This window comes from Barbus barbus (genome assembly GCF_936440315.1).
Source record: "Barbus barbus genome assembly, chromosome: 19".
NCBI classification, from domain to species: domain Eukaryota; kingdom Metazoa; phylum Chordata; class Actinopteri; order Cypriniformes; family Cyprinidae; genus Barbus; species Barbus barbus.
The window spans coordinates 1,282,356-1,304,233 of NC_136747.1; the positions used below are offsets into that span (position 1 = coordinate 1,282,356).

Sequence of the window (21,878 nt, forward strand, 5' to 3'; positions counted from 1 at the left end):
ACTGCAGCAAAGTCAGATTTTGTAAAGGAATCATTTGGTTTCTGTGGTCTTGTCCCAATGGCTGTCTAGGTGACGAGGTCCTCACTGGCCAGACCATCAGCTTGTTCCATTCTGCACCAAAGTCAGATTGTGCAGAGGACTCATCTGGTTCCCGTGGTCTTGTCCCAATGGCCGTCTAGGAGACGAGGTATTTGTATTTGTGAGGAATTCCAGTCAGGATTTAGACCGTATCATAGTACTGTGGCTGCTCTCATTAGAGTTACAAATGACCTGCTTCTATCATCTGATTGTGGTTGTATCTCTTTATTAGTTCTACTGGATCTTAGCGCTGCGTTCGACACTATCGACCACAACATTCTTTTAAATAGACTAGAACACTTTGTTGGCATTAGTGGAAGTTCATTAGCATGGTTCAAATCGTACTTATCTGACCGCCATCAGTTCGTAGCAGTGAATGAAGAGGTATCATATCGATCACAAGTGCAGTATGGAGTACCACAAGGCTCAGTACTAGGGCCGTTACTTTTCACGCTTTGCATGTCACCCTTGGGAGAAATTATCAGGAGACATGGTGTTAGCTTTCACTGTTATGCTGATGATACTCAGCTCTATATTTCTTTGCGGCCCAGTAAAACACACCAAATTGAGAAACTAACAGAATGTTATAAAAAACTAGATGACTTCTTACTGCTAAATTCTGAAAAAACAGAGGTGTTAATTATCAGACCTAAAAACCCCACATGTAATAACCTAGAACACTATCTAACACTTGATGGCGGCTCTGTCAATTCTTCTTCATCAGTTAGGAACCTAGGTGTGCTGTTTGATAGCAATCTTTCATTTGAAATCCATGTAGCATCTGTAAAACTGCATTTTTCCATCTCAAAAACATATCTAAATTGCGACCTATGCTCTCAACATCAAATGCAGTAATGCTAATTCATGCGTTTATGACCTCAAGGTTAGACTATTGTAATGCTTTATTGGGTGGTTGTTCTGCACGCTTGATCAACAAACTACAGCTGGTCCAAAATGCAGCAGCTAGAGTCCTTACTAGAACCAGGAAGTATGACCATATTAGCCTGGTTCTGTCAACACTGCACTGGCTCCCTATTAAACATCGTATAGATTTTAAAATCTTGTTAATTACTTATAAAGCCCTGAATGGCTTAGCTCCTCAGTACTTGAGCGAGCTCTTATCACATTATAGTCCTTCACGTCCACTGTGTTCTCAAAACTCTGGCCGTTTGATAATACCTAGAATATCAAAATCAACTGCGGGCGGCAGATCCTTTTCCTATTTAGCACCCAAACTCTGGAACAATCTACCTAATACTGTTCGGGAGGCAGACACACTCTGTCAGTTTAAATCTAGATTAAAGACACATTTCTTTAACCTGGCTTAGACATAACACACTAATACACTTCTATTATTCAAATCCGTTAAAGAATTGTTAGACTGCATTAATTAGATCAACCGGAACCGGGAACACTCCCCATAACACACAATGTATCCACCTTTATCCCTTTATCCACCTCTTGAAATACTGGAGGAACTGGACTTCAGATGAACGAAAACTATAAAACAGTATTCAGATTAAAAATGTACGAGTGTACATTTTTGTACACGAATGTACTAACTTTTATATTCACTTGTATATTTCACTTTTCAATTCAAAAAATTGATTCCCATGGAAAGTCATTCCCAATGAATTTATTATTATTATTAAGTTGTTTTTTAGTTTAGTTTCTAGCATGCTCAGTATTCCAATACTGCCTAGTTAGGGTTAGGGTTTGTCATTAACTAATTCAAAATGTTCATGTTTCAGTTTTCCACCACTAGGTGTCAGAATTACGTTGACTGTAAAAATTATACTTTCCCTTTAAGTGAGAAACACGGGAAAAACAAGGAATGTTTATATTATGTGACCCAGGGGTTCCCAAACTGGTTCCTGGAGCCTCCCCAACACTGCACAATCTCCTTTATCAGTCACACCCGATTCAACTCATCAGCTCATTAGTAGCAACTGCAAGACCTGAAATGGGTGAGACAGACTAAGGAGACATGCAAAATGTGCAGTGGAACGAGTTTGGGAACCCCCTATATAAAAAAATGACCTAAGCAAACGTGTTATTATTGTATCAATTCGGGATACCGTGCTCTAAATAGTTACTAGTCATTAAAATTAGGTTAAATTAATTATTGCTTTTGGACAAGTGAAATACACTAAAAGAAAAGTACTTATTTTAAACTACTAACTAGTAATTAAAATATGCAGTGCTTATAAAATATGCAGCACACAAGTGTCTTTATGCATATTGATCAGCTGACTAATTTGTTTGATATAGCGGGTTAAAAATAGCGCAGACGGAACAAAAGAACTTGAGCGAGTATATTATAGCATTACCTCCGACAGTTAACAGTTACATTGTTGCAAGTTAGAGGAAGTTCAAATCAGGAAATGAGAGCGAGAGAGAGAGAGAGAGAGAGAGAGAGAGAGAGAGAGAGACTTAGGCTGATCTTGCTGTAGGCGGTATTGATTTCGATACTAAACGCGAACAGTACACGTTTATACAGTTTATACGTTACACGGAAATCAGACACTTTTTGGCGGCGTTTGTTTGGACTTTCTCCAAATTTCCCTCCCATTGCCAAATTCATAGCTCGAAAGGGAAAAGCTGCACACAATTTGAAACGGAAGTGAGCTCGGAGGAAAGGCGACAGGAACAGAAGACAGTCTCGGTGTTGAAGAGCCGGAGTCCAGCATGAGTGAGGAGAGACCCGAGGTGGAGCTCTTCGTGAAGGTCAGTTTCCCCGCAGGCTCCTGGACAATCAGGACAATAATCCAATACCTTCACATAATGCAATAAACGTTGCATTACTAATGCAATAAAATGTTTGTAATGCAGGAATTGGCTCAAATATGATAAAATTGCGAGCGTACTATAATGTAATAAACTTTTTTTTACATTACCTTGTGAAATCACCAAAAATGTTAGCATTTTGTGAAAAAAAAACTATAAATAGAAAAAGGCAGCTTTCCTTTAATGTAATGTAATGTAAAAAAAAAAATCCACCAGATTCATGTATTTATTATTACTATTAGTATTTTCATTGTTGTTGATAATGTTATTATTATTTATTTTATTATTTCAGGTTTATTTGACAAGGTCAATGCACATCAATAATATATAAAAGTACTAAGTGCCAGAATTAGACAGAAGGTTACTTTGCATCCCTGGACTGATGGACAATTGTCACCTTAAAAATATAAAAGAAATAATCTATGTATATTATAATGCATACATACTCCAAAATACATGTAAATGTTATTAGTAGTAATAGTATTACAGTCAAGTCACCTTTATTTATATAGCACTTTATACAGTACAGATTGATTGAAAGCAGCTTTAGAGTGATAAAAGGGAAAATAAGATGTTGGGCCGCCACGTGCTGCCAGCAACGCTCCAGAACCGTTCTTCCACGAGATATTCCTGCTGCGTTTGATGATGGTAGAGGAGAGCGCTGTCTCACACCTCAGTCCAAAATCTCCCTTATAGGCATTCAGCTGGGTAGAGATCTGATCACTGCAATGATCATTTTTATACTTAAAGCATTCGGTGACCCCTCATGGATGGGTGCAGTGTCATTCTGCAAGAGACCAATCCTATCAGGACAGAAATGTCTGATCATATTAAAACCGTTTTCACCCAGAACAACTTTTAAATATATGCATGTACAAAGAGTACATATGCAGTACAAAGAGTCAGAGAGTAGCACAATGTCACAACTTAAAAAGATAAAAAGTCCCATTTTAACACCAATAAAACTAATAACAGTTTCAAACAGCAACAAATGAAACGCAATAATAAATCCACAAACAGAGAGAGAGGATGCATCTACGGTGCACATATCGCATCGACTCGTGTGGGCCTAAGCTGTTTCCACCACGAGAAGATGAAGCGAAACAGTTTGCGTTAGGTTTACCGCAGGACGATTTGGCTAGTAGCTTGAAAAAAAAATGGCTAGAAAAACTACACATTACTTGTTTTAATCCAGTGCAAAAAACGTCAAATCTGTTTTGGGGCCATAAAAAGTTAAAATGATGGAGCATGTCAACCATGTATTTTTTATGAAACTCTTTGACTTCCCAATATGGTCTAATGTGCTCATCGTTTTTAGTTAAGAGAAAATTTAAATTTAAGTAAACATTGTTCCACATAAACTATAAGTTGCTATCATGTGTTTTACAAAATAATATATTATATGTGAAAAACATTTTATTGTGAGCCCATATTATAAACCTAATATGAACTCTTGATTTAAATAAATTCTAAGAAAATTATTACATTTTGAACATTTCATTGCATTTATAATACTTTATGCTTTGTTATTATAAAGTGCTATAGAAATAATTATTGATTATATTGATTGTAATATAAAAAGTGAATAAATCCAATAGTCATTCAAATAGATTCATTTACAGTTGATTTATTCCTGGATTCCTTAATTTTTATGTCCTAATATGCAATATATTTTCAATGTTGTCAGTCTACAAGCTCATTATTGAGTTGACAAATCCCAATGAAGTGGCTTGATAAGAGCAGTTTTTTTTATGTAGCATTTATAAAGAAAATGTGGAGGTTGTCTAACAGTTCACAATGTTTGATCTCTTTGAAATACATTATTTTAAAGACCACAGTCAGCAGTGCAGCTCACGCGGTCATGGGAGTGAGCTTTACCTGAACAGCTCCTCCATTACACTCGCCTCTCCTAAACCTCACGCCCATCCAGGTCATGGCTAGTGATCAGCCAATATATATTGGCCCATATCTGTCATTTTAACTGTTTGGTCAATAAGTGTTGGAAGTGGGGCTTGTATTTTAGCAGTGCAGAGAATATTAGCGCCTGAGTGCAGTCCCATTCTCAGTCTCCATTAGTTCACTGTATTTGTTTAACAGTCCTGTCTAATAAATTTGATGGGGAAAAAAACCTTGGTGCTAGAGTGAAAGAAAAAATAAATTAAATTAAATATTAAAGTTTAAATAAAATTGCAAAAATGTACACATCTTCATCTTTTTCAAAAGTTTTCACCCCCTGATCTTATTGCATCATGATGCTAATTTGAGCATGAATGTTTGCGCATTTTAGTTGTGTATGAGTACCTCAATTGTCCACAGTGTGTAAAGACGGATCTCAAAATCATACAGTCACAACTGGAAAAGGTTTGAATAAACAGAAGATGCTGGAAAACCAAAGTGTGTGCAGGACCTGGAGGATTTTTCCTGAAGAACAGCGAGCCAGACAAACGAGAAACTCACAAACTCTCACAAAACATACAAACAGTCATGGATCATCCAGATAATGACAAACATTGTTAAGAAACAAGCATATGTAAACTTTTTAACAGGGTGAAATTATTAACATTTTGCAAGGTTGCAAACTTTTTTCTATATTTAAACCTTCAGTTTTTCTTGTGTATCACACACACGTTGCCAGTACTTTAGTGTCTTCGGCATCAGTGTCTGGGCGATTTATCTTTGGATTAGGATTTTTTATATACTTTATATATAACTGCCTCAGTTATTTAAACGTGTTTCCCACGTAATGTGTTTCAAATTACCTTGTTACTTCAATTCATCAGATTCCTAAAATTGTCCTCAACTTTTTTGAACTGTTACAGGCGTGAAAACCTTTCAAAAGCAATGCAGCTGATTAGCCAAAACATGAAGTGTGTTGTCTTAAGTTTGCATGTTGTTTTTGTTGAATGCATGTCAGAGTAAATGTACAAATCGCTCTTAATACTCGACAGCACTAACTATTCAGACTGCAAACTCACATTCACAGTTTGGGTACAATATGATTCCTGGCTGTGGCTGTTTGCTGTTCAAAACAAAACTCAAGTACTTTTTTGTACACAGTCTTTCTGAAAGCTGCAGTGATCCACTGTGTGTGTGTGTGTGTGTGTGTGTGTGTGTAGGCCGGAAGCGATGGTCAGAGCATTGGGAACTGCCCGTTCTCTCAGCGGCTCTTCATGGTCCTGTGGCTGAAAGGCGTGACCTTTAATGTGACCACCGTGGACATGAAGAGGTGGGTGTTTCTGTGCATTCATAAATCTAATGCAGTTGCATACAGTAAGTGTGTAAACTCAAGTAAGTGAAAGCTAGAGTGTTACTGTTTCAGTCCAGTAGATTGCTACATTGTGGACACTGTATTCCAAAAATAAAAACTGGTGGTCCAATCAAAAAAAGACACTGGAAAAATTGAAGGTCAAGTTAAACGCAATGCATTGTGGGATTTTGCAAAAGCAGCATCTGTAAAACAAGTGGTGTGTGATTCCTCTTTCTCTGTTTTGTGAGTAGGAAGCCAGAAATTCTTAAAGATCTGGCTCCTGGGGCTCAGCCTCCTTTCCTGCTGTACGGTACAGAGGTGAAGACGGACACCAACAAGATAGAAGAGTTCCTGGAGGAAACCCTCTGCCCTCCTAAGTAGCTCTCTTCATTAACACATGCTTTATTGTGTTTGTATTTCATTCCTACATTTCACAACCGTTACATTTATCCATATCCATTTATTCATCCCTCTATCCACCACAGATATCCACGGCTGGCAGCTCGCAATCCTGAATCTAACACCGCAGGTCTGGATGTGTTCTCAAAGTTCTCCGCCTACATTAAGAATTCAAACCCGCAGATGAACGACAGTGAGTGCAAGCTAACTGCTTTCATTCTTTTAGATTTGTTAAAAGGATCGTTAAGTGGCCGGACCCACATCTAAAGGTCTTGACCGCATGTATGCAACAGTGTGCAAGACTGTCCAAGGTCTGGAAAGATCAGTGCCCTTGACGCACCCTAAATCCATTAAATCCACACATTTAATTGTGTTGTCTCTTTCATAGGCACTTTAAATACATAATTCAACATATAATACAAATATTCAATCCACTCAGTTTTACTGCAACTCCTGCAGATTTAAAAATGTGTGTTTATTTCGTTCAGCTAAGAGGTGACAACATGACATGTTGATGTCCTGCAGCGAAATTTGCATGCGTTTTCGTCTCCCGAATTCACATGAATATAAATGAAGGTCAATGGAACAAAAAGTATATTGTGACTGGCCTTGAGTGTGAGACAACAGAGAGAAACTGTTTGATTGGTGATTGAGTTTTGTGATTGATTGTGTTGCATCACATCCCATTTTTTGTTTCATGTGGACAAATTGCTTTTTGCATTTCACCTGGTTAAGGCCTGTTCACACCAAGATGAATTTAGTGCAATGAATATTTTAATTTGAATAAACTGCAGTTAATGCATGTGTTCAGATCATTTGCATGCCGTCAATGCAACTGGATTTTTTACAGAGATAAGAGTATGTATGTTTACTAACGATAAGAGTCGACTTGGTGGCACTCACAAATGGAAAAGAAATTGGACCCGGCTCTCTGTACTCTTGTATTTGGTGTAGTTTGATAAACATCATAAAATAAATTAATTAAAAAATGAATTGCTGTTTTAAAACATATTAATCTTTGTTGATAAGCAGCTGTCAGAAATAGAAAAAAGAAAAGAAAAAAGCATCCTAAAAAGCAGATATTATATTATACCACTGTCCTTGAGTGAACTGCATTTTCATTCAGCACGTCTGCTGTTTTTCTCCACATTGGTCTGAACAGACAAATCTCATGTGAATATCAGATTCATGTTGTAGGTGTGAACGGGCCACTGCCATAGAAAATTATGGTTGTATAGGCTTTTATAAATAGGACAAGCCCCTACTCGAACAGGAAATACATCGTCACAGGAAAAGGAAACTGCGCCTGTCAAGGTCATTTTGTGGGTTCTTGTTTAAACGAAGCTGTACGAACCGTTTGCTTGTGCAGATCTGGAGAAAGGTTTGCTGAAGGCCCTGAAGAAGCTGGATGACTACCTGAGCTCTGCTCTGCCAGACGAGATCGACGAGAACAGCGCTGACGATGTCACTTCCTCCTCCCGCCCCTTCCTGGATGGTCAGGAGCTAACTCTGGCTGACTGCAACCTGCTGCCCAAGCTCCACATTGTCAAAGTGAGTCAAGTCAAGTCACCTTTTATATACCTTTTATATATATTTTATATATTAAATAGGAAAATAGTCTGTCAATAATGCAAAAGGACAATAGTAAACACTCAATTTTCAGTTAATGGCAGTTCATCATTGAATTCAGTGATCAATCGTCCAGCTCAGTTCAGTTTAAATAGTATCTGTGCAATCAAGTCAACGATATTGCTGGAAATGAAGTGTTCCCAACTAAGAGAATGGAGGAAAAAAACCTTGGGAGAAACCAGGCTCAGTCAGGGGGCCAGTTCTCCTCTGGTCAGATGAACCAGCAGTTTCTTCCATGCTGCAGCAAAGTCAGATTCTGCAGAGGACTCATCTGGTTCCTGTGGTGTTGTCCCGATGGCCGTCTAGGAGACAGGGTCTTCACTGGGGATCAGGCTCTGGGGTTCATCTAGGTGTCCTGGTCTCCGCTGACGTTCAGGGCTGTAGAGGTCGTCTCTAGGTGCTTATCCACCATCTGATCTGGATACAGACTGGATCTGGGTGGCTATGGTGACCTCGGAATAAGAAAGAAACAGACTAATATTAGCGTAGATGCCATTCTTCTTACAATGTAACAAGTGCATCACATGTTTTGGGAAGTGTTCCCGGGTGACCTAATTAATGCAGCCTAACAATCCTTTAACGAATTTGAATCATAGAAATGTGTTAGTGTGTTACGTGTACACCATGTTAAAGAGATGGAGTGAGTCAGACTGACCGATGCTTAAGCAAAAGAGTTGACGAACGCAATGCTCAGCCTCTCTTTTCTGGCTCTCAGGTGGTGTGTCAGAAGTTTCGTGGTTTCTCCATCCCTCGCTCGCTGACGTCTCTGTGGCGATTCCTGGATGCGGCGTATGCCAGAGAGGAGTTCTCCTCCACCTGTCCCAGCGATGAGGAGATACACGTGGCCTACTCCTCCGTTGTGAAGGCACTCAAATAGAAAGAAGAAGGAAACACACACACACACACACAGTCACACACTTATGTGCGCTATTACCAATTCCCTTTCCAGATTGTCCTAGTGTTTCAGTTGGTTCCTGTATGTTCCTGAGGTTGTTTGCACTGGCTGAGGTCTCAATTTTCAACTAAACGTGGTCTTATGCTGCCTTCACATGCTCTCGGAATTATCGCAAATATGAGTTTCCTAGAAAAAAAGTGTGAATGAATGCCATTTGATGTCGTGTTTACCAGTGGCAAGATCGGAAATAATTTTGATACCCAAATTCCCGAGTTAAACATGGCGCTTGGAGGATTTCTGCTGTGTATGCTTTATTAGTAGTTTTTCTCGCCACAGCTTCATTGCCTTGTCTTATCGTTAAAGTAGTAGGCTATTTTAATATGAAGAATCCTTTGTAGCATATTATATGTTTTATACACAGTGAAAATAGTATGTGTTTCACCAATATTCCAGAATAGAATATCTAGTGCGGTAAAACTATACAGTATGGTTGAAAAATATGTGCCCCTGGGGCACAAAACCAGTCTTAAGTCGCTGGGGTATATTTGTAGCAATAGCCCAAAATTATTGATTTTTCTTTTATGCCAAAAAATCATTAGGACATTAAGTAAAGATCACGTTCCATGAAGATATTTTGTAAATATACTACCGTAAATATATCAAAACTTATTTTTGATGAGTAATATGCATTGCTAAGAACTTCATTTGGACAACTTTAAAGGCCGTTTTCTCAATATTTAGATATTGAGATTTAATTAATTTTTTTTGCACTCTCAGATTCCAGATTTTCAAATAATTGTATCTCAGCCAATAAATGGAAATATTATTTATTCAGCTTCAGTTGATGTATAAATCTCAATTTAAAAAATATAACCCTTATGACTGGTTTTGTGATCCATGGTCACATATTACATTTTCAGTCCTTTTAAGCCTTGTAAGCAACCTTAACTTGTCTACATTGTGCCTTTGTTGTGAATGTGATTATAAACAATGGCATCCTCAATTCTTTCCGACAACAAGGCACCTGAACACAACAAGCTCATAATCATGACTTAAGAAGTGGGAATGATCAAATTTCCGATAGCACGTGAAGGCAGCATTATAGTTCATATTTCTTTAAAGCAGCTGAACTGCAAGGTCAAGGTCATTTCTGTTTATACACATACGTTACAAAATAACATCAAATGTTTTACAGGCAGCAACAGTGGTTGTTTTTCAGTATTTTTCACTGGTTTATGGACGAGTGCATTGCTAGCAGTTACAAACAGGATGCTGTTGCCTCATTCCTTCCATTACTGTCCCTCCCTCTCTCGCTCTCTGTGTGTCATAGAGTCTGTAATGACAGCTTTCCGCTCACGGCTGCTTTGGTCGAGTACATTTCATAAACTGGTTTTCAAGCTGCTCTTTACATTCCATTGACTGATATGTTACAAAATCATGAAGGTATCATAAAAGTACTCCATAGGAATCGTGTGAAGTTTCATACATTATGTGAGAAGTAAAAACTAAAATAACTGTTGTTATTCACTGAAAATCTTTTCGATTTTCAGTTACTGGCCCCAATCGACAGTCTCATGTTGATATGATGCATGTGCAAATTTGAGTCACTAGAATATTCTTCCATCTCTAATTATGTCTGTTGACGTCCAGATTGAAAACACTCTTATTTATTGTCTGTGGAGAGTTATGAAATACATGCACATATGTTGTCTTCTGAAAAAGAGGAAACCAGTGACAGTAACAACTGCTGCCTGTTTTAAGTTGATTCAGCCTGTTGCTAAGATGATCTTACCAAGATATATATAACAAGAGGACAAAGCATGATATATATATATAGTATCACGCTTTGTCCCCAGCCCTCTCCCCGTGCACTTCTGTTTTCACTTCCTCTTAACCACTCAATGGTCATTTCCAAATCTTATTCTGCACTCAAATAGACAACACAACATCAGTGCAAATATTGATTAGTGAGGATTTTATTGATTAGAGGGATGTTACAACAAAGTCATTTTCTTCCTGCATTTCTAAAATTGTTATTCAGCAATACAGTTTATAATAAAGTTAAAATAAAAAAAATGAAATGTTAAGTACATTTTTTTCTTGATCCTTCATGTTTAGATATCTCAGGATAAATATATATTAATTTAATTAATTCAAAGAGTAAAAAATATTTATTTAAAAAACTTAGTAAAAATAAGTGAAAAAAGGACAGACAAAAATGTGTTGTACTCTACAGGAATGAAACAGCCCCTGCAACACAGCCTGTTCATATGAAAAATGTGCATTTATGTTTCTATAATTTATAAAAATGACAAAAAAAAAAAGTTACTGTCATTAGTATTTATAGGAAAAATAAAGCAAATTAGCTGTTAGCTTTAGCAGATGTGTGGGTTTAACCGTTCATATTTGGAAGAAGAATTTAAGTATTTTGAGCATACATGACTCATTCTCATGAGTCTTAACTCTGTGAGTGTGTGTGTGTATTTTTTTTATTTTTTTTGCAGGCACTTCCGTTCAAGCATGACGTCTGCAAGAAAGTGCGTGGATGGACGTACAGTTTCAGTCTTATTTGCATGTTAAATTTGAGCAGATGCATTGGTTTTAAACAGACGGTTGTTGGTATGTCGTGGTGTTTCTGAATCTCTTTGCTGATGGTGTAGTAGCACCTCATGTGAGAGTAAGAGCTCCTCATCCCAGCTGGAGCAGGAGAGCCGGCCAGCAGAGGCTCAGCACAGCTCCTGCCCAGCGGGGGGAGCTGAGGGGCACAGCAGTGTTGCAGAGATCCGTGTCACAGCACTCGTTGGTGAAGTTGAAGTGTATTCCTGCCGCGTGTTTCTCTCCGCTCAGGTCACACTGTGATGGCAGGGCACAGCTCCGCTCGTACAGGACAATAGACACTGACCCTGGACACACACAAACATCACATCTCAATGCTGATGCAGGGCGTCCCAATCAAGGGGTTGAGATCACAGTGTGCTTTTCACTATATTTTCAGCTCCTGGTAGTATTTAACATTGCTGATGATCTGGTTTTGCACCAAAAAAAGTTACCAAAAAAGTTACACCTCAACTGTGAGAGACAGAATCCCCCCAAAAATCCAGAAAATCACATTGTATGATTTTTAAATAATTCACTTCCATTTTATTGCATGAAATAAGTATTTGATCACCTACCAACCAGCAAGAATTCTGGCTCTCACAGACCTGTTAGTTTGTCTTTAAGAAGCCCTCCTATCCTCCACTCATTACCTGTATTAATTGCACCTGTTTGAACTCGTTACCTGTATAAAAGACACCTGTTCACACACTCAATCAATCAGACTCCAACCTCTCCACTATGGGCAAGACCAAAGAGCTGTCTAAGGACACTAGGGACAAAATTGTAGACCTGCACAAGGCTGGGATGGGCTACAGGACAATAGGCAAACAGCTTGGTGAGAAGGCAACAACTGTTGGCGCAATTATTAGAAAATGGAAGAAATTAAAGATGACTGTTAATCTCCCTCGGACTGGGGCTCCATGCAAGATCTGGCCTCGTGGAGTATCAATGATCCTGAGAAAGGTGAGGGATCAGCCTAGAACTACACGGGAGGACCTGGTCAATGACCTGAAGAGAGCTGGGACCACAGTCTCAACGGTTACCATTAGTAACACACTACACCGTCATGGATTAAAATCCTGCAGCGCGCGCAAGGTCCCCCTGCTCAAGCCAGCACATGTCCAGGCCCGTCTGAAGTTTGCCAAAGACCATCTGGATGATCCAGAGGAGGCATGGGAGAAGGTCATGTGGTCAGATGAGACCAAAATAGAACTTTTTGGTATAAACTCCACTCGCCGTGTTTGGAGGAAGAAGGATGAGTACAATCCCAAGAACACCATCCCAACCATGAGGCATGGGGGTGGAAACATCATGCTTTGGGGGTGCTTTTCTGCAAAGGGGACAGGACGACTGCACCGTATTGAGGGGAGGATGGATGGGGCCATGTATCGCGAGATTTTGGGTAACAACCTCCTTCCCTCAGTCAGAGCATTGAAGATGGGTCATGGCTGGGTCTTCCAGCATGACAATGACTCCAAACACACAGCAAGGGCAACTAAGCAGTTGTAAGAAGCATTTCCAGGTCCTGGCGTGGCCTAGCCAGTCTCCAGACCTGAACCCAATAGAAAATCTATGGAGGGAGCTGAAACTCTGTGTTCCCCAGCGACAGCCCCAAAACCTGAAAGATCTGGAGAAGACCTGTATGGAGGAGTGGGCCAAAATCCCTGCTGCAGTGTGTGCAAACCTGCTCAAGAACTACAGGAAACGTCTGACCTCTGTATTTGTAAACAAAGGTTTCTGTACCAAATATTAAGTTCTATTTTTCTATTGAATCAAATACTTATTTCATGCAATAAAATGGAAATTAATTATTAAAAAATCATACAATGTGATTTTTCTGGATTTTTTTTTAAAAATATTCTGTCTCTCACAGTTGAGGTGTACCTACGATGAAAATGACAGATCTCTCCATTCTTTGTAAGTGGGAAAACTTGAAAAATCGGCAGTGTATCAAATACTTATTTGCCCCACTGTACATGACACAGTTCCACCAAACCTACACGTTGTGTGAATTTACAAATGCTGCTTGGGTGACAGCTGAGTTGTAATTTGCTGTCTGACACAAACCTGCTGTGCCTGTTCAGACAGTATAAGACTGTGGTCGCAGCTCATGTTGTGATGTTATAGCCAGGCCAGAACAAAATTCTTTCCACCACCACAAATGCACTTATAGCCAGAGCTGTGTAGATTACTTATAAATTGTAATCCGTTACTGATTCCAGATTACATGACAAAAATTGTAGTCAGTAACGTAATCTGTTACATTACACATTTTAGGTAATATAATCAGATTACTTTTAGATTACTTTTGATTTAACTCGTTTATCACATTGATTTAAATAGCATTATCTTGTACCATAATGATGTAAAAAATGCAAAGAGTAAGAAAACTTGTTCCATTCATTGGAATTTCAAGCGCATTAAACATTATATTACAGTTTCCCAAACTAGGGTTCGTAAAGGAACTGCAGGGGGGTTGTGAGTTTAATGAAAAGCTGACAATTAATTAAATCATAAAAAAATACAATTAAAATAAATCATTTTAAAACAAACTCCCTTTTTTTATTATTATTATTTGAACTCCCTTTTGAGGAAAGTCTCTTCACTTGGCGGCCATATTTGCAACGCCTCCAGTCAGCTCATACAAGACAATCTTAATGAACGGGAATCCTGAAATCTCAAACACTGCTCGCTGAACTCACATTATGACAAATCAGCAACAAAAATCTGAAATTAATTGCCCCATGAATGTTGTTTCTTATACTCAAATAGCGTTTAAAAAGCTTATTTTTCAGGCTAGACCAGGCAATGTGCATGCAGAATCATAACCTGCTTATACAGCGCATGTGCATTAGCTGGTCTAGTCAGGTTTCTATGGGAAATTTGACTTTCATTTCGAAGGTGGGACTATTCCTCCATATTGCGTGTCGCAGTTTCTCCCATTCATAAGTATAGGAGTGAACAGTCTTTGTGTTTCTATAGTCTTTGTTTTAAATAAAACACTTACTAAAAAAGATTAAATATTTTTATTTACCTGCATGCCATGTGATCATTAATCAACATCAAAGAAACCATGAACATGCAAATGTGACACTTAATTATTGAAATATTTATTTTTAAATCTCAGGGGTACTTAAAGCAAATATATTTGGTGAATAAGGTTTTGGAATGCCTGCATTACATGTATCTAAGAAACAACGTGAATATGTTCATTTTAATTAGTTATAATTAATAATACATGGTTAAAAAAACCTACAGAGTAATAATTCAAATAAAAATGAATGTGTTCATCAGTAGTTGATGCAATGTTGAAACCCTTCTTAAACCTGAAATGATGTTTGTAAATCCAGTGGTCACCTGACTAATGACTGATCTCTGTGTGAATGTCCACAAGACTGGACTATATATACATATATATAATAAGTATATATTCGGTAGACTATTTTAGAAAGGAAAATTTAAAAGATGAAAAAGAGAAATTAGGGGGAATCAATGATTTATGAATAATTTATTGCTATTGTGTGAATAATATGTAATCATGTAATCCATAAAAAAGTAACTGTAGTCTGATTACGAGTATTTTAAAATGTAATTTACTCTGATTACAAGTACTTAATTTTTGGAATCTGATTACGTAATCCAGATTACATGTAATCAGTTACTACCCAGCTCTTCTTATAGTATTATTTCTTCATAAATACAGTTGAGATACCTAATTTCAGATCTTGTTTGTTACTGAATTTAACATTTATAAATTTGTCTATCCAATGTTACTTGCCTGTTTAATGACATACAGATAATATTTTTTAAACTAATCTACAATGTCCCCTAAGCATCATGTAAGCCTCTGTGAATTTTGGTAAGAAAAGCATTTGTGTAAACGGATGCAACGTCCAGAAGGTCCAGGATTACCAGGTCTTTGTCACACTATAGTCAACAGCACACAGGAAAAACTGCTGTATCATTATTTGAACAAGCTGCAACATGCTGGACTGTTATTGTGCCATTGTCACTTATCATTTTACATGTTTTTTTTTCAGATCATCCATGTCATATGGAATGGCAATAAAGTGACAGTATGTACCTGACTTTGTTGATAGTAAACACCCTGCTTGCAAAACTAAACATGTTTTGCAGTTTCTGCAAAATCAGGTCCAGACGGCTTGTTAGGGAACACCCTTTTACTCACTCACAAGTGCAGAACTTGCCTTAAAAACAACAAAGTCCTCTAATTCATACTCAGAACAAACCTTCACTATACTTTCCCACACCTTCCATCACACACAGACGAGATGTAAGTATCTTGTGTTTGCGTGATGGTGTGGGAAAGTAAATCAAATCAGGATCACACATTCCCACAGACGGTGCTGATTAATATTCAGCTGATTCATTCTTTTGCTGATTTGTTAATCAGTCAGCACAATAGTGCAGTGACTGTCTGTGCAGTGTTTGGTTCAGTTGACCTTTAACTCCTACAGCTGTGCTGGCAAGACATCGCTGGCCCGCGGGACATTCCTGGGGGAACTTCAGACAGTCCAGAGGAGAGATGGCTGGAAACATGCATGTGTAGCATCTCAAGGACAACACTGCAAGAGAGGGAGGATAGTCAGTCAACATCTCAGAATCAGCATCTGATACATAAAATGCTTAGACAAGTCTTAAATGTTAGTCCTCTAATGGGTTTTTTTTTCTTTAAAGGGGTCACAAACTGCCTGTGTTTTTATTTTGTACTGCTCTCTGAGGTCCACTTGTAGTGTTATCAAGTTTTTACATCAAAAAACATCATAATTTAGAAGTAATAGTCTTTTTTCTGTCCTGTTTTTGACCCCCTCATCAGAAGGCTCTGTTTGAATAGGCGTGGAGGATTGTAGACTCTGAAGTAAACACCCCCTGCTGTGATTGGCTAACAGTTGTATATGTTTGACAGCCTACATTCCTCACAGATGGACACTGCTGTGATTTAGGTCAAAAACACATAATTACTTATATCAAATTATCTGTTTAACAGACAAAGCAATAGTGATCACGTAATAAAAACATTTACTCACACTTGTGTGACATTACTGTGGGATCCAATATAGTCACACAGCATCATCTATTAGATTTAATCTTCGAATTGTGCCTTGTTTGTAAACAAATGCGCAGTAAAATGAAGTGAACAAATGACTGAATTCTTACTGACGTGGTCTGGATCTTCATTAAAAATAAATTTCGTCCAGTCTTTCCTAACGTTGGGATCAGAAGACTGTTTCCATGGCTTGGCACTGCACTGCGTCTTGTCTTTGGAGCATCTTTATCATTTAGTTTCTGCGTAGACCTGCGCATTTGCCCCCCCTAGGTGGGCGGGGCTAAACAGGCAGTAATGTAGAATCGGTGGGTGGGGCTAAACAGGCAGTAATGTAGAATCGGTGGGCGGGGCTAAACAGGCAGTAATGTAGAATCGGTGGGCGGGGCTAAACAGGCAGTAATGTAGAATCGGTGGGCGGGGCTAAACAGGCAGTAATGTAGAGTCGGTGGGCGGGGCTAAACAGGCAGTAATGTAGAATCGGTGGGCGGGGCTAAACAGGCAGTAATGTAGAATCGGTGGGCGGGGCTAAACAGGCAGTAATGTAGAATCGGTGGGCGGTGATCGGCAATGATCTAGAAGCAGGCATTGATCTTCTTCTGCGGAGGTGGTGCTTAGCCACACTATTACATCACAGAGTGGCACGAGGTGTCATTTTGGCAAATTGGCTTTAATATAAGCTGTTTTTAGACTAATAAGAAAGTTTTGAGTTCTGAAACATAAAGGATATTTTTATAGTACAATGACCTCTTATATGTCAAATGATCAAGGGAATTTAGTTTTCTCAGTTCATGACCCTTTTAAAACTGGTCATAATTTAAGTTGGTTACCTAAAAACTTACACTGGTCTAATCTGAATAATAAGACTCACTACCCTTGTTGAACTGCTAGTTGGTCAGACTACTTCTTAACACACAGTCTTAAGTCTTAGTGGAGACTAAGAACCGGATTTACTAAAAACAAAAAGGCAAATTAGCGTGAGAGTACAGTCTCATACAAGCGCTGACGGGAGTGGAAAGTTCTGCGGGTTATTTACTGAGAACAAAGATGTAATTTCCATAATGACCAATGCAAAACCAAGAGTAGCACAAATTTGCATAAGTATATGTTTAGATAATGTCTTCCTCTGGCATTCCAAATAAATTCATTCTCTCCCTTCTATCACACTCTCTGTCCTCTGAGGTGCCTCCTCCTGGCATCAACAATCACAGCCATGTCAATGCCAAAATTGGCTAACACAGGCTTTTGGGTGGTGAATAACGGAGCAAATACCAGTGAATGGACTACTGCAAACCTCCAGGTTGTGTGATTCTTGTGAATACTCTCCTTAAAGGGCATCTGAATGGGACACTTCTACAAATGCATATGCAATAAGATCAGCCACACAAATGTGTACAAGCCTTTGCATCGCTAATTTTTCTCTGCACGTCTTTAGTAAATCCTTAATATAGCTTTTTAACGGCAAAAGAGGGTTTGCAGTCGCACAAGCTGTTAGAAAATCTGGCCCTCAATTTGCAACTGGCTCCTGATGCCAGAGCAGTAGTGCAGTGGTCTGTGTGCCCCATTAACACTAGGGAGCAAGGTTTGAGTCTTGATCCCGTTCACCCTTCCTCACCCATGCTTTTGTGTCTACACCTCTTTTAGCTAAAATCAAAGGTTTGAGAGCCAAAGTAGAGGAGACCTGGGCCCGTATTAATGAAAAATCTTAGTGTTAAGAGTTGCTCCTAGTAACAAAATTCTTAGAAATGTGGGTGTTTCCTCTTAAAATTAAAGAAAAGATCCTAGTAAAGAAAAAAGTAATTCAGAAAGCATCTTAACCCTTAAAAGAGGTCTTAAGTCTTAAGTCTTGTGTGTGCATGTTTATGTGGTTTATGAGGACACAAATGTGTATAATGACATGGGTATGACAGAGGTATTACAATATGAAGGTGGTTTATGAGGACACTGCCTATGTCCCCGTAATTCAAAAGGCTTAAAAAACATACTAAATGGTGTTTTTTTGAAAATCTAAAAATGCACAAAGTCTCCTGTGAGGGCTAAGTTTAGGTGTAGGGTTGGTGTAGGGCAATAGCACACACAGTTTGTTCAGTATAAAAACCATTACGCCTATGGAGAGTCCACATAAACCACAAAAACCAACGTGTGTGGGAGTGTGTGTGTGTGTGTGTGTGTGTGTGTGAGAGAGAGAGAGGTGTGTGTGAGAGAGAGAGAGAGGTGTGTGTGTGTGTGTGTGTGTGTGTGTGAGAGAGAGAGAGAGGTGTGTGTGTGTGTGTGTGAGAGAGAGAAAAAGAGCGAGAGGAAAAATTCCGCCTGTAATTTCAAAGTGAAGGCTTATAATATACCCTACTCTTAAAAGCACTCTTTTATTTCCTTCTTGACAACCAACCAATCACAGTCTTCAAAAGATTGTGTTATACATAGCAACGGGGTCAGCCTCACTAAGATAAAAGTGTTTGTCTTTCCCTCGCTCAGAGTTGCTCTCAGATTGGTCCTGAATCACTTTTAAGCTAAGACTCCTAGTTAGACATTTTCAGTGTTGGGGAAAGTTACTTTTAAAAGTAATGCATTACAATATTGCGTTACTCCCTAAAAAAGTAACTAATTATGTTACTTAGCTACTTTTTATGGAAAGTAATGCGTTACGTTACTTTTGCGTTACTTTTTAAATATGAGCAGGGCTTGATTGTTTTTAATACAAGAAATTACATTAATACAAATGTAAAAGCCCTGTATCTTGTGAAGGAAAAATAAATTCACGTCTGTAAAGTAAAACTCAGGATAAGAAGGTTTAACACTCTTCGGCAATAAAAAAACAATGAAGTACAATTGATAGTTTATCTAAAGTAATTTTTGCATATTAGTATGGTTGAACTGGATCATCAAAGGTCAGCAGCAAAGACATCGGTTAATAAAATGGGATTAGATACATTTGTGTTGTTTAACATATTTAATTATTGCAGTTTGTGTCATATTCTGAGTTTGCATTTCACTGTTTTAATTCATTTTGATGAATACTAAATCTGTTTTTTGCGAGTGGGATGAATTAATGCAGATTCACATTTAGTCTAGACAGTAACAGCATGTTCACACAGCGCACACAACGCCTCTGTTCTGCCGATTTCTCCCAACATGGGGACAGGAGAACTGTCAGTCAATAAATGGGGAAAAAGTAACTGGCGTTACTTTTTTGAAAAAGTAACTCAGATATTTTCTTGTAAATTAAAAAGTAATGCGTTACTTTACTAGTTACTTGAAAAAAGTAATATTATTACGTAACTCGCATGACTTGTAATGCGTTACCCCCAACACTGGACATTTTTAAGCTAAAATAGGAGCTCTCTGAGAGGATTCTTAGAATCTTTATGAATACGGGCCCTGGAGTTTAATAAGGTCCTAATTCTTCTAGAGGACACTAGATCTGAATAGTCACATGGCATTGAAATCTTTAGCAGTTGTTATGGGATAGAGTCGTGCATTATTCATTCCAAACGTGAATTAAGAAGATACTGATGAAGTTAGGAATATATCCGAATCTTGGTCTGTACTCTCGTTCATTAGGCCTTGAATGGCAAAAACTCAAAGTGATGCTTTTTATAATTAGAAAACCGCTTCAGCTTAAAGCAAATCACTGCTGAGATCTTACCTACATTCAGCACTACACCAACCAAGCACATCGTCTTCAGAGAGGCGACATAAAAATGATAAGTATCACAAGTTTCTTAGGTTGAATGAATTATAATCTCCATGTTTAGATGCATCCTACCTGCTAAAGGCAGACAGACGATGAGGATGAGGAGGAATCCTTTAGATTTCATCATGATGGTGCGTCTCCCTCTGATCGCCAGAAAGCCAGGAGAGTCAACCTTTCCTATTCTTCCAGATCAAATTGAGCAGTTTCCCTTTCCTAATTCAAGGCATGAAATATTGAGTATGATGGAGTCAGAATCTAAATGCATGCCACTATGAAACTCCCACAGCTTTTGGTTTGCTGTTGTCTAGAGCTGAAATCACAATGGGATTGTGATGGGCTTTGACTGGCTTGGACTCCACCCTGGCGGTTTAATTTGATTTAGTGGCGATCACTTGAGAACTAAACTGGAGTCAGGGCCTAAATTAAAGTCCAATTCACACTGCTCCAACAGACACAGATCCAACAAGACCCCACAAACGCAGATTCAACATGATCAGTCAATGAAAACAAACACTAATCAGACAAAGCCCAGCATACGTCTGCGTCTGTCGGCGCAGTGTGACCTAGCCGTTAGAAAACACAGAACATCTGACATCTTTTTTTATGACAGGAAAATTATAAATTTTCATAATTGTTATAATGAGGTTCCGCCACTAAAGCAGTGTATATGTGTATTTGTGAGCACAACAACGAACAAATGCACAGCCTGTTTGTTCCAAATTACAGGCATGCAGCGCAGCAGGGAAATCAAATGACAGCAACCTTGTGACACACAGTCACGATAAACCGTTTACTAGTGATTATGCCAAACACACACATAGACACAGCATGAAGATATCTCAGAGTGGCCTCTACTGGACTGACACTGCTCGCTCCCAACAGAATCAAGCACATACATGTGGAGCCAAAGAGGACACGACTGTGGGGCTTACGAGAGGCTGTTCACTGGTTTAGCTTGAGAAACGAGGGATGGACAGATGGTCTGTTCTTTAATCCCGTCTATCCTCTGCTAGTCTCTGTCTCTCTCTTTGTCTCGATCTGTTGCTCCATTCCCCTGGAGTCATGGCTGTGTCATTTTGAGCTGTCTGTGTATCAGTGGCCTCATGTTCTGGGCCTAAACGCTGCTTCAGATCTAAACACAAACAAGAAAAAATGCTACTATACACTCACTGCTGTACTGACAAATCATAATCCTAACCTTTATCTTTTGCTCCATTTGTTAATCGAAATCACAGGCGGCGATTCATTTTTAAAGAATCATTAAAGTGCTGGTGCCCAGAACACTGGTAAAACAACATTTTTAAATGAACTGCGGAACATAGGGAAAATTTAACCAGCAGATTCAGACCCACAGCATGCTCGTATATTGCTTTTATTGCTTTAGAAATACAATAAACAAGAAGTTAGTGATGGGAGAAACAAAGCTTCGCAAAGTGATTCAGTTTCAGCTTGAAACACTACAAGCTTGTCAGAACAGCTTTAACATGCA

At 38.6% G+C, this 21,878-nt stretch overlaps 2 protein-coding genes across 2 annotated transcripts; one reads left to right on the plus strand and one right to left on the minus strand.

The window, feature by feature from the left end:
* The first annotated feature begins 2,342 nt into the window (after positions 1-2,342).
* On the plus strand, positions 2,343-11,098 carry clic1 (chloride intracellular channel 1). Its single transcript, XM_079441548.1, has 6 exons — positions 2,343-2,805; positions 5,982-6,091; positions 6,364-6,489; positions 6,598-6,704; positions 7,881-8,062; positions 8,856-11,098. The coding sequence occupies exons 1-6, from the start codon at positions 2,767-2,769 to the stop codon at positions 9,015-9,017; spliced, it is 726 nt and encodes a 241-aa protein (XP_079297674.1). The 5' UTR covers positions 2,343-2,766; the 3' UTR covers positions 9,018-11,098.
* LOC306885180 (uncharacterized protein) lies at positions 10,998-20,712 on the minus strand. The gene is made up of 3 exons (XM_079441549.1): positions 20,462-20,712; positions 16,097-16,219; positions 10,998-11,938 (listed from the first exon to the last, which is right to left on the minus strand). The coding sequence occupies exons 1-3, from the start codon at positions 20,514-20,516 to the stop codon at positions 11,724-11,726; spliced, it is 393 nt and encodes a 130-aa protein (XP_079297675.1). The 5' UTR covers positions 20,517-20,712; the 3' UTR covers positions 10,998-11,723.
* Between the last annotated feature and the right edge of the window lie 1,166 nt (positions 20,713-21,878).

What these genes read in the sequence shown, in the direction of transcription:
- clic1 (XM_079441548.1), top strand. Translation starts at nt 2,767, where the DNA reads ATGAGTGAGGAGAGACCCGAGGTGGAGCTCTTCGTGAAG. An exon ending in ACCACCGTGGACATGAAGAG is followed by an intron (nt 6,092 to 6,363) that starts GTGGGTGTTTCT and finishes TTTTGTGAGTAG; the next exon opens with GAAGCCAGAAATTCTTAAAG. An exon ending in CCAAGCTCCACATTGTCAAA is followed by an intron (nt 8,063 to 8,855) that starts GTGAGTCAAGTC and finishes TCTGGCTCTCAG; the next exon opens with GTGGTGTGTCAGAAGTTTCG.
- LOC306885180 (XM_079441549.1), bottom strand. Translation starts at nt 20,516, where the DNA reads ATGATGAAATCTAAAGGATTCCTCCTCATCCTCATCGTCTGTCTGCCT. An exon ending in CGTCTGTCTGCCTTTAGCAG is followed by an intron (nt 16,220 to 20,461) that starts GTAGGATGCATC and finishes CCTCTCTTGCAG; the next exon opens with TGTTGTCCTTGAGATGCTAC. An exon ending in CACAGCTGTAGGAGTTAAAG is followed by an intron (nt 11,939 to 16,096) that starts GTCAACTGAACC and finishes GTGTGTGTCCAG; the next exon opens with GGTCAGTGTCTATTGTCCTG.